General features: G+C 39.8%; 1 protein-coding gene across 1 annotated transcript in view; it reads left to right on the forward strand.

The window, feature by feature from the left end:
- Positions 1 to 5,546, forward strand: part of LOC116178519 — a 50,523-nt gene extending 44,977 nt beyond the window's left edge. The window contains exon 2 of the mRNA XM_031498026.1: positions 857 to 5,546. Within this exon, the coding sequence (XP_031353886.1) occupies positions 857 to 4,644 (3,788 nt within the window). The 3' untranslated portion in view covers positions 4,645 to 5,546. The remainder of the gene's footprint in view (positions 1 to 856) is intronic.
- Positions 5,547 to 10,716: the final 5,170 nt, after the last annotated feature.

A 10,716-nucleotide genomic window follows, 5' to 3' on the forward strand; every position in this document is an offset into this window, starting at 1 on the left:
GTTGAAAATAATAACACCTCTGAGAAATGAATCATTTAATTTGTCAGGCAACATTCCTCCCTAATGAAATCATTTTTATACCAAGGTATTGGTGAAGAAATAAGGATACCGCGTAGGTATATGGCGAATTGTTGTAACCAGGATAATTCGCCCGGATTTATATATTTAAAACACATTTGATGGTATCAGTAAAATTATACAGGTGTGTCGAATGTCAAACTTAATTGTAATAATACACTCTCATTACGTACACTATCTTTCGGTGGCATCTGGTAACTTATCTGGTGGTCTGTGTAACTACTATTTAAACTGCAATTATAATCTACTCAGAATATAACGCGTTCCAATACATGACACAAGGATACAGGTATTGTTATTTGGGCACCTTTTGTCGTCCCCAAAGTTTATATAATGATGTGTTTAGGAAATATTTTTATTGTAAAGTAAATTGTGCTTAAGACATAACCGATAGTCTTTGTCTCCTTAGTTGATGAACAACCAAAGGTCAGACTTCTTTATTTTTGAAAACTAGTGGTTATGCGAGATGAAGTACCCAAATGCGCGAGGTGAGGCGGCGCAGCACAATGAAACTCAGTGAAATCTTGTGTGCGCTTTTGTCAAATATGTATGGAGGCAACTTGCCTTCACTGTGTTTGGAACAACGACTGAATCAAATGCATACTGTGTTTCAAATATATATCTACTGGTGGTGAGGGGAATGTTCTGACATCCTTGACATATTGACAAATCGCCGAAGTACAAGCTGTTAAATTATATCAAGTTAATCTACCGTTGTAAAATCTCATTTGTTACATCGAATAACTGTCAGAAATTAATGCCTTTTTTTCTGTTTCAGGCCCTGAGAAAAGCATCGCCAAGACGAAACATGAAATACAGAAATTATTTATTAAGTGCCCCACGGGTGATGGTCCATCAAAAGAAGCAACTGAATCTTTCCTTGCGACTGAAAAAGACGTGAGTAACTTGTTACAATCATCTGCAAAGGAAAATAGTGACAAACTGGCCGAGGAAAAACTAGAGGATGCTAAGCTATTAGAATCCGAAAGTACTCCATGGTTAACCAAAGCGGTCCACGAGGAAGCTTCAAATAAGTGTGAAACAGTAACCGAACCTAAAGCGATTCCTGAATTACGAATATTTGACGACTCTTCAAAGTCATCGATAGAGTTAACCGACATAAAAACAAACAAACCCGAATCTGGCAAACATAATTTACCAATCAGAATACCTGAAAGGCGATCCAGCATCGCACAACCCCTACGCCCGACTTCTAGTCGAGCTGAGGTTAATTTTTCCGTCGAAAATATGGTCGAGAGTAATTCTTCTACTTCGATAGAGTATAATGGAAAAATTTTACACAGGCCCTATCAATCTGTGGAGAGCGCCAAGAGTACGTCGTCTGATGAAGATCGCCCACCGCAAGTAGTTACCAAAATTCCGGACATAACGAACGAAGAACTGCCTGCTGGGTTAGGGAAACGTTGTAGTGGAATCACAGATCCACTGAAAGTCAAAGAAAACCACTTGCCTCTGCAAAAAACCTCGCTCAAAAATGATTCGAAGCACGAAAAGATTTCGTCGCCTCGAAACGTTAAAACGATCGTCTCACCGTTACAAAGCATGCCTCGTTTAGACGTCACTGAAGAGCGTATCCCTGACAAAGTAAGTCCTATTTTAAATGCGTCACCTTCATCTAAAAATTTGAAGCGAAAGCTGTCCCCTGAACGAGATAATATACCCTTCGCCAAACAATCTAAAGAAGAGCGCCCCACATCGTACAATTTTCCATTCGCCAATCCCCCCTTGTATAATTTCCTCCCCACGTTCGCAGAATATAACCGATACCTCCGCCCACCTCACTTCGCACCGCGCGCCCTGACACCATACGAATCCTACAATACTCACCTAGTTAGGAATCCCAACTTTCCGCAATCGAATTTTTATAACTACGATTACGTCAAATCTCTACTACGTTACTCGAAACAGGAACCGAGTCATGCGCAAGCCTCACCCGCAACGATTTCGCCCACCGTAACTTCGAACGTTCCGAAAACCAAGGAAACCGCAATCCTAACCATTCCAGTCGTGAGGGCTGCTAGTGTGAAACTCGCGGAAGAATCGCACGAGGATGAAGACTTAAATGCGCAAACCTTAACGAAAATTATAAATAACGAATGTCTCTCGGTGACCAAATTGCCTCCAAACGCCGATATTCCCAAACTGAACGTCGGTAAAAAGGAAAGTGGCTCCAAATTGGAAATGGAGATACTTCGCAAGGAATTGATTAAACCCGCCGCTCCAGTGCGAACATCGTCTCCAAAACCGACATCACATCAACTGAGCAAAGTGGAACCCGCACCAAATTCGCCGCTTTACGTAATATCGGATTCCGAAACAGAAACCGATAACGAAGCGGAGTTAGAGGAGGAAAGAAATAGTAGCGCACTAAATCTAACAAAAGGGAACTCTGCAGTAGATCATAAACCCGCGGTGAGGGTTCGCAATACTTCTTCATCTGAGAAAAAACGAATTGCGCACACGCTGAATACGCTGACGTTTGTTGTCAACGAAATAATCGACAAATCCGGCGGTAACATGGAGAAACACGACAAAGACATGCTACATAAGCTACTGAAAGGTGTCCGTCAGAATTTTGAGCTTAGCTCTGCCGACATCGACGAAAGTCCTCCCGTGATCGTAAAGCAGGAGAACGTTATCGAAATTGTGTCGTCCGATTCGGAAAATTCGAACGGCGGAAAGGACGAAACAGTTCAACAGTGCTTGGATTTATCAAAAACTGGCGATGTTGGAAAGGAAAGTAGCCAAGTGCCCAAAAACCAAAGCGTCGCCAATTCGCCATCTGCCGCAAACGACGTCGTCGTAAGTTTAGTGTCGCCGAATACTCAAGAGGCGCATGCCGCCAATACACCGCCGAAGATTGCGGCGCACGGAGAAACTTGTGGAATCGATCTCTCGCTGCGTGGTAAGCCAAATTGCGTCGAAGAGGCACATCGAGTAACAGAAGTTAATAACAACAAAGATCCGATAAGTATCAGTCCAGTAGATAGATCAAACGTTGAAGCTGCTATAACACGGAACCCGTCACCTTGTAGAGCTTTGGAGTCGCCTCAGACTGTGCTTAAAAGTAAGACAAGCAACGTCGATATAAATGTTAAGAAAGAAAGCGTAATTACTAGCCTCCCGCCAGCACGACCAATAATAGCCCGTCGAGCTAGTTATCATCCGTCCACTACAACACCAAAGCCCCATCCAAACTTACCTTACAAAGACACAACATACCACAACGTGTCTGGTAATATCGAACTTCCTCGACCGACCTATCAAACAAATAGAAATCCAGTGAACAACCCTCAAGACTCGGATCCCTCTTCCAATTTGTCGACGAGTCTAATGAAAACTTTCGTTTGCGAGTACCTAAGGGGAGGTAACCAGAACCAAACTCAGTACTCGCATTCTGCGCCGGTCACACCAAAATCCACGACTGCTACGAATACGTTTACTTACACAAATCCGCAATCAATGCAGGCGCTTCAAGAGTATACCAATCGAACTGCATACCAAGCTTGGCATGACGAACTAAGAAGACGCCGAGTTGCACTTCCTCAGTACTACGCCAACTCGAATGAGCGGCCTCAAACAAATGTGAATTTAAATAAACCGATTAATTACAACGGCGGCAACCCTTACCTGCACCCGACACAGCCTTCGGCAAATCCGTATGGCGCGAACATGCCGAGAGCCGAACGTTACTATGGAACTTACGGGAGTGTTGTAAATGGAAACGTTCTCGCACCAAGTGCCGCTGTGATTCCTCCCAAAAATCAGGCAGCAAATAAGGTGAATGGGCAGTTTTCGTACGCATCTCCAAATTATGGATACTTTAGAAGAGGAGGTCCTCCATCGAAACCGTTCGCAAACTATAATCCAACGAAACCGCCGCCCGCGCCCAACCAAAAGCAGCCACAACAACCCCATCAATTTGCGGAGATCAACTCGAAAAAGCCGGAAAGTTTCTTGGGCAAGGGCCGGTTGAGAGAAGCGGTGTTCAACGACAACGCGTCGCCAGATTACGGTTACTATTCTCCGCAAACGAAAGCGGCGACAACGGTCGACGGAGCGCAGCAGTACGGCGCCTACTCGCAAAACATTGAAAAGCGCCGTCCATCCGTCTCCTCTCAACACTCTAGTCTTAGCACGTTAGAAAACCCGTTCTCCGAACACCACCACACGAACAGCAACAGTTCAAGCACCACCTCGATCGGAAGCGTGAACAATAACCCCGAACCGCCCCCGCAGACGTTTTCGCTGATATCGCAATCGAAGGACCAAGCCATACTGGCGAAGATCCTGCCGAAATTGCAAGCGAGCGATCAGCCCCTAACGCCCGAGCAGTACGTTCGCGAAATGAACATACTGGAGGCCGAGGGCTGTCCCAAAAAACTACTCGAGTTTTACGCTTACGTTACCAAGAAACAAATCGCGAGCAACCAGCGCCCGATAGGCTTCGGCATATTTTTGGAGTTTCAGAGCGCGGGAAAGCTAACCGTTTTCGAAGACGCGTTCAAATTATACACCGAGAAGCGTCAAATTGAAAAGTTTTAAAGCAGCTAAGTGCAACGGAACTTGTACTTTGTTTTACATTTATTTTTCTACCAATTACTAAATTAAAGCCATCTATGCTCAACTACCTATATTCGTGCTTTACTTTAATTATGTGTTCAACTGGAAGACTGAATTTAGATATCTAAGTATTTTTAGGCGCTAGCCGGATGTTTGGGGTTACTGGTTGCACGATTTTTGTTTCTAAAAGCTTAGTTGGACCAAAATTTCACATTTGCTTTTTAAATTATCACCGTTTTCTATTTCTAGTAGAAGTGACTGGAGTAATAACTACCAATCGTATTTATGTACGGTATACGACAAAGGTAGATGATATTTATGCGGAGATACTTAAAGACCTTTTCCCTCCAAGCCAGTGTTTCGTATCACTAAACTTATTCTAGCTATTAGTTTCAATCATTAATTTATTTTTTGTTGCCAACTGATCTGTTAGTTGTATACAGTCTTTTCAATAATACACTCTCGGCCATAGCCTTTAGAACGAGACGAGAATTTTCACAGTGCGCTTACGCATTCCTTTAATTGCAGACTAGGTAAGGCGTTTTATATGTAAATCAAAATTTGGGCTGTGTCCTTAGTGTTAAAATCATTCATTTTATTTTGTAAGTTATTGTGTCATGCAAATTGTTAGCCAACAGCCGATAAGGATCAAGAACATATCATCATTAAAATACAATAAAGGTAGCTTTATGATGTGTTATGAAATGACATTGTCCCCTCCTAGACCTAACTGTTAAAACTCTCTGTATTATTGTATCAATGTTGGGAAGTTTTATGTTTGTAGTAAGGTAAAGACTTAAAGAATAAAATTCCTATTAAAAAATGACTAAAAGACAGATCCTCACGATCTGTGTTCAAAAAGTATTTGATATTTAACGTTTAATGTGTATAATATTTTTTGTACTATTTTCGATGATGTTATATTAAATTTTCATGTTGTATTTCTATTGATTTATTTTTATGTAGGTTTAATGTCGAAGGGAATTATTTATGGTTCTTTGGATTCGGCTCTCGGTACTACAGTAGTCGACCTAAGCAACCAACATACCAAACGCTTTAACTCTCTTTTAATTCAAACAGTTAATGTTAACCGATAAAGTAAGTACTCCATAATGTATCTCTGGCTACATTGACATTACCTAACACTTCCATATACTGCCATTACAGTGTACGATTTTAAATCCTTTTAGGTTTTGTGAGTTAAGACGTTTCAGGACATGGTCAGTGGCGGATTTAAATTTTTTGCGCCCCTAGGCACACCGAAAGATATGCGCCCCAAAATAATCTTTAAATTGCAATCAATTTTAAGATGCTAATAGGAATCAAATTTTATAACTTGAAATTTTTTAAACTAATATGAAAAGCAATACAGTACACCTAAGATTAAGTTTTTCACACGTCAAAACTTGCATTGTCGATTATCGTTCTTGCAGTTACAGTTTGTTTAAAAAATCTCCCAATTCGAATTAATTTTAATTAAAGATTTTTGTCATTTGTAACTTCTTAGGGGGCGTATTTTAAAACTTAAAATGTTACCTAAAATAAATGTAGTGCAAAAAATGCCCCCTCTAAAGCTGCCGCCCCTAGGCACGTGCCTAGTGTGCCTATATGTAAATCCGCCACTGGACATGGTCGTGATATGTTGCGAAATCACACTGTGCATATTTGAAAATATTGTGAGTTAACACATGCCTATGCGCGGGCTATGTGCGGAGATCTGTCTGTAGGAAAAGTCAACTAATATGTATAGGTGCAATTAATAGAATATGATATGAATAGTGGGAGTACGTGATCATCTCGCGCCGAGTAGAGTAGTTCGGTGTATAATCACACGGCGCACATTTTAAAAATCTTCGAAGACTTGTCTTCAGAGTCCCTTCAAAACAAAATATATGGTAACGATTTGTTGTAAAATTGCAATGTGTACATTTTCAATCTTTTGCAGTATTGTGTATTTTTAAGCGACGGGCGTTTATTGCTCATTATTACACATACAATGCAGAATACAATGCGTAAGAAAGACTGGAACAAATAAAATATATCATTGAATTTATAACTATAGTTATAAATTCAATGAATATATTACGCACACAACAACGGCGATACCAGAAACACTTTTTATGAACAAAACACCTGGCATATCCTACAACGTACACGCAATACATCAACTACAAGAACAATAAAATGCAAAAGAGAAAATTATACAAATCAAACATCTGAAATCGCACAAAAAAAATCAGGTATCGAGTCATCAAATGCAGTAAATCAACAAGAATGAGGCACAAAAGACATCATAAATACAAATGGAAAACACGATCATTCAAAATGCATCTACGGCTCAATTTTAATAAACACAACTCGTAAAATGATAAATTGCATGATAAACATCAGAAAGGGTCTACTCCGGCCTCGGCTATCTTAATTTTACACGAAAGGTACCATGTCGGGGAATGCCAGTAGTGTGAGTCTGAGTATTCATGTTAAAGTTTACCTATTATTGCACAAGCAAAACAGCAAAATCACATTAGGTAATAAGTACCTAGAAGAAAGTTTAATTAAAAGATCCTCTTTCTTGTATTTCTAAATTGCTAAGACACAAAAGAGCTGCGGTCTTACACGAGAAAGAAAGTAACAAATATGGCGAAAGATCGAACTGTATTACTTATATAGGTATTTCCGTCACGGAATAATTTAATCGAATCATACAGAGAGACATTACTATGATAAACTTCCTTGTGAATATATAAATAAATACATAATAAAACAATGTAAGGTATCACCACCTGATAGACAGTGTAACAAACAAGAATGATTCAGTAACGGTACTTCAACGAACTCAAGCGACCGGCCTCGCGTTTGGTCGATATGGGCGGTAGCAGCGGTCTTGCGGGTCGGTCTCGGAAGCCTCAACCGGAGAAACGGGAATGAAAGCAACAAAAACACCAAAGTAACAAAAAGCTTATCTTGAAATTAACGGAGCGGTAGCAAAAAAATCTCTAAAAGTTAATTCCAATGAATATTATTATTATTATTATTATCCCTCTCTTGTTTTGGGCCCTCAACAGGCATGCGCCCAATTACAGAGTGACCCGCATAATGCTATTTAGAGGTGCCTCTGCAGAAGGTCTTAAGATGGTCTATACTACTCCGGTATTTACCTTACGAATTAGGAAAACTGCAGGAAAACCTAATTCGGAGTAGCCGGTAGAATGCTCGGAACTGGCCTAAGGTAATTTCCATCTCCGCCACAGATGAAAAATTCACCTCAACCCAGGTTCGAACACCCGACCTTCGGATTTATAACCCAATGCTCTTACCACTGAGCCATAAATCCGATAATCCGAATATTGTGAGGTAACTTAATGCAAAAGGCAAAAAAAATTAATTAACGGTTAAAACACTAAAAGTAAAAGCTGATGATTTAAATACGATAAGGTTGCGCAAAAGTAAATTTTCTGCAAATCTCAAAATTTCGGTACTTCAAAATATAACTGCGAAAATGCAAAGGTAAAAAGATAGTACTTCATAGTGAGTTTTCTATTTATCTAAACATTCATTTGAGTAGGGAAAAAACTAGAATTCCCGTCTCGTATGCTTATACCTTCGACACGTTCAAACAAATTAAAACTGTTTTTAAGTAATTACACCCCCCGACATCGGAAAAATTTCAATCCTAGATTTTCGTACACCATTAAAAAACTAAAATCGACTAAAACTTAATACGACTGATTGATTCTCTCTTCTTCCCTGGCAAGAGAGCTTTCGGCGGCTGTAAAATAATTTAAATATTCCTACAGGAACGGTTGCAAAAAGGATCAGTTCACTACCAAAATTAGGTGCTTGCGTTATCGGCGGCCGGTAAGACAAACAACTAAACAAAATGAAAACACACAAAGCTCACCTTCTTGTCTCCAAGAGCAAAGAAGTAAACTTATGCCACGGTTCGATATCACTATTTTATATGCAAAAAGAAAATAATAACAAATTGCGACATGAAATTCAACGATTCAGTTTGTACAAGAAATAATAAAATGGCGACTGTAAAGTACCTGTAAATACACATTTTCAAACCAAAACGGACAAAATAAACGCTAGACCCGCAATAACTCAAACCAATCTCGGATTCGCACTCGAATACCGTTAACCAACGCTAACTTTTTCTATACGAGAAGGGGTTAAACTGTTTCCGTGGAGTAAGTAAACATTTATACATGTGCGAGTTTGCGCGATAAAGCGAATTGAGGTCAGTGGATACTAAGTGAGAAAGTATAAATACGGGGATTTCAAGCATCAGGGAAGAGTTGCCCGTCGTCGTTTTACGGAGCAACATCTATGTCGCAAATTAAAGCGTTCCGCGCATAGGAGACGAAAACGTTTCTTCCCAGCGCGCCGAAGAAAATTGGAAATTTACAAAATTACAGAAGACAAGGATTCCGTTGTCGGTACGTGCGCAATCCAGCTGGGGAGTACCAAACTGAGATCGAGATACACCAGCCTGCCTGTGATTGGTCCAGCTCAAAAGCGAACAGCAACCTGCAGTGGGCGGTCCGAATTCATTCGACTTCCACATCGATCGTGCGACAAGCGACCTCCAAGTCCTGGTGCACTTATGAACTCGAGGTATTTGTAGACGATAATTCGTTGTAGTTCGCCTCGTTGTAGATTTATTAATTCGTTGTAGTTCGCCCCGTTGTAGATTCATTATTTCGTTGTATTTTTATTATTACAAAACTATTATAAATTGGTATGTTTGTAAAGGCGATTTAAATTACCTACTAATGTTGCGTTCAATTTAGTGCTTATCAGCACTATTTGCATTCATTTAAACGACTCGAACCTAAAAGCGTTACTACACGCATTTACAGCAGTTTTGTGGTGACTTTCGATCAAAGTGGATAAGAATTTATGAAATACGAATTAATTTTCTTTCTGTACTCGGCGGTTTTGAGAGTAAATACCTTGATTTAATTCACATAATAAATACATATTTTCCTTTATATGCAGTGACTTTTTGTGTATGAATGAGTTAACTCTATTTTCACAGGATGTACCGCCTCACCCCCATTTCTTTTAATATGTGTTACTTACAGATAAAAGGCGATTTCTAAGACAAAAAGAACCCAACAGGTTTTAATAAAGATTATTGATTTTTATTCAGTTATCCTTTCCCCTCTCCTTGAGGCCAGAAGAATTATCGACTGAAGCTAGCCGGCGCCCAACAACCCTTAATGTTTATAGGAAGAACCACCCCCAAATAAAGGATTTTAAGAAGAGACGGTAAAGAGAGTTGGAAAGTAACCAGCCGGTTACACAACACATAAATGAATCAACCTACAAGTTTCCCGATTTTCTAGCACATTTCGGACAGACTTAACGAGTCACATTCGAAGTACCACAGGTAAAACAATTTTTTCCATTGAAGTCTCATCCTTTCGAGCAAACTGTCAATTTTTATGACAGTTCCAACACTTTCTCTCTTAGACCATATACATAGTACATGGACTGCTAACTGTAACTAAATGATGGTCAAGGACATCGCCTGGGTATGTGCGTTTCAGGGTAAACGAGTCTGTCCGAAATTGTCCAATGAGACGCGATTTGAGACTGTCAACTGTAACAAATGTCAATTAATTAATCGCCTAGATATGGCAAAAAAAAGCAAACCTGTTCTTATTTGTGGACGTATAGAAGATAATCAAGGGTATTTAAAGCTTCCCGTACTACGCGGTTACCATAAAAGCTACTCTTTACGCGATCCGATTGGTGTTCATACGACTTTAGTTTACCCATGACTATGTGCCCTCTATCCGTTACCACCCATTTTGTACTGAAAGCATAGGGCTAATAGCAGTCCATGTACTATATGGTCTAAGCTTTCTCTCCATCGACCGATATAATATAACATTTATGAGTACAATAAACGGCAAAAGTTTATAATTGTAAGAGTGAAAAAATGGATTTTTTTTGCAAACACTTTTTTGGTAAGTGGTACTGAAAAAATTCCTTCCTTGGTGCTAGCCCTGACAAAAGTAGGGGACACTTAAGATCAAGATT

Source organism: Photinus pyralis, unplaced genomic scaffold, assembly GCF_008802855.1.
Source record: "Photinus pyralis isolate 1611_PpyrPB1 unplaced genomic scaffold, Ppyr1.3 Ppyr1.4_LG8, whole genome shotgun sequence".
In the NCBI taxonomy this organism is placed as follows: Eukaryota; Metazoa; Arthropoda; class Insecta; order Coleoptera; family Lampyridae; genus Photinus; species Photinus pyralis.